At 45.5% G+C, this 2,136-nt stretch overlaps 1 protein-coding gene across 4 annotated transcripts in view; it reads right to left on the bottom strand.

Moving 5' to 3' along the window:
- agap3 (ArfGAP with GTPase domain, ankyrin repeat and PH domain 3) overlaps positions 1–2,136 on the bottom strand; it is a 325,912-nt gene that overhangs the window by 97,482 nt on the left and 226,294 nt on the right. For all 4 annotated transcript variants that reach the window (XM_023977106.2, XM_070436760.1, XM_070436761.1 and 1 more), the window contains exon 7: positions 512–639. In XM_023977106.2, the coding sequence (XP_023832874.1) occupies positions 512–639 (128 nt within the window). The remainder of the gene's footprint in view (positions 1–511; positions 640–2,136) is intronic.

The raw sequence follows: 2,136 nt of genomic DNA, 5'->3' as shown, positions 1-2,136 counted from the left end.
ACCTATCTATGCTCTCAGTAGTGGCCAGACTGAAGACCATAGATTAGGTGGACACTATGAAAAAGAACATAGATAGGCCTACTTCGTATGTCCTTCGGGAACGAGTCTACTGGACAAGATAGCTCCAGTAGCACTTAATCGAGTGGTCTTCAGTAGTTGTCCTAGGGAACACCTTAACTTCGTGAATGTCCTATGCCATAGGGCATAACAGGCATCTTCAGTAGTGTACAGCCTATCTTCAGTAGTGTACAGCCTATCTATATCTTCAGTAGTGCACAGCCTGTCTTCAGTAGTGCACAGCCTGTCTTCAGTAGTGTACAGCCCTACGTCTTTCTGCAAGTACCAATTTTCACAGAAGAAGCTCATTGTTTTTTTCAGACCACATAACCTGACCAGGAACAACTCAGGGACCTAGTAATAACCTACAACTAAAACTAGGTCCCTGAGTCAGGTCACGTGACCAGGAATACTCCTGGCCTTAGTTAGAAATATTCAGGATGTGTGGCCTCACCTGGTTAATATGCACAGAGGGGATGGATGCGTTGGGGACTGATGAGTGGCTGGGAGAGTTGGGCAGGGACTTGCACGGACCAATAGACAGCTGCTGCTTTTTCCTCAGAGCCACCACCTTCTGGGCAACTGGGTGGGAGAGAATGAGACACAGACAAACAACAGAGAGTTAGGAATCAACAACAACAAGTGGTCAATTGACGACTCTGTTATAAAGTACAATGACTTTCAGGATAGGTATAACTCAGGATAACTCCAGAATGTCCACTCTAAAATCAACAAGTCTACTGATATTAACAACCACTTCAGAACAATTATCTTTAATCAGGTAATGCGTTACATATGGGGAGATGAACCTTAACTTATACAGTTCTCCAGAGATACAAAGCATCTCCATTTCCAAGTGAATATACTGCTGCAGTATGTTGTTTGGAGAAATGAGCCTGTCTACAGCTCAGGGAGATCTGTGGTGTGATGTTAACCAAATGAGCCTGTCTTCAACCCAGGGAGATCTGTGGTGTGATGTTAACCAAATGAGCCTGTCTTCAACCAGGCAAGGATCTGTGGGTTGTGATGTTAACCAAATGAGCCTGTCTTCAACCCAGGCAGATCTGTGGTGTGATGTTACCAAATGAGCCTGTCTTCAACCCAGGGAGATCTTGTGGTGTGATGTTAACCAAATGAGCCTGTCTTCAACCCAGGGAGATCTGTGGTGTGATGTTAACCAAATGAGCCTGTCTTCAACCAGGGAGATCTGTGGTGTGATGTTAACCAAATGAGCCTGTCTTCAACCCAGGGAGATCTGTGGTGTGATGTTAACCAAATGAGCCTGTCTTCAACCCAGGGAGATCTGTGGTGTGTGTAACCAAATGAGCCTGTCTTCAACCCATGGAGATCTGTGGTGTGATGTTAACCAAATGAGCCTGACTTCACCCAGGGAGATCTGTGATGTTAACCAAATGAGCCTGCCTTCAACCCAGGAGATCTGTGGTGTGATGTTAACCAAATGAGCCTGTCTTCAACCCAGGGAGATCTGTGGTGTGATGTTAACCAAATGAGCCTGTCATGTGTAGTATAGAGGGACATGATTGCCATGCAGACAGTGTAGCGTTCTCTATAGACCCCAAAGCAGGAGGGAGATCTGTGATTCTGCGAGACGTGAATGAGGGCCGAAGTAGAGAGATGAGTTTACATATGTCCGACAGCTGGGGAGTGTATCGCTCTTGACGGATAAAGTAGCATGGAGAATGGGGAATGCTACTCAAAACACTTTCACGTCTTTTAATTACTTAAAAGGAAGTAATTAAACAGTGTGGAACCAACAAGGCTCCTTGTGTTACAAACAACGAAAGGGAAAAAGTGAACACTGCGTTATGTACACAGTGTACAAAAACATTAGAACACCTTCCTAATATTGAGTTGCAACCCTTTTGCCCTCAGAACAGCCTCAATTCATTGGGCATGGACTCTACAAGGTGTCGAAAGTGTTCCACAGGGATGCTAGCCCATGTTGACTCCAATGCTTCCCACAATTGTCAAGTTGGCTGGATGTCCTTGGGCGGTGGGACCATTCTTGATACACACGGGAAACTGTTGAGCATGAAAACCCAGCAGCATGGCAGTTTC

Source organism: Salvelinus sp. IW2-2015, linkage group LG32, assembly GCF_002910315.2.
Source record: "Salvelinus sp. IW2-2015 linkage group LG32, ASM291031v2, whole genome shotgun sequence".
NCBI lineage: Eukaryota > Metazoa > Chordata > Actinopteri > Salmoniformes > Salmonidae > Salvelinus > Salvelinus sp. IW2-2015.
This window is presented reverse-complemented; position numbering and strand designations above follow the sequence as displayed.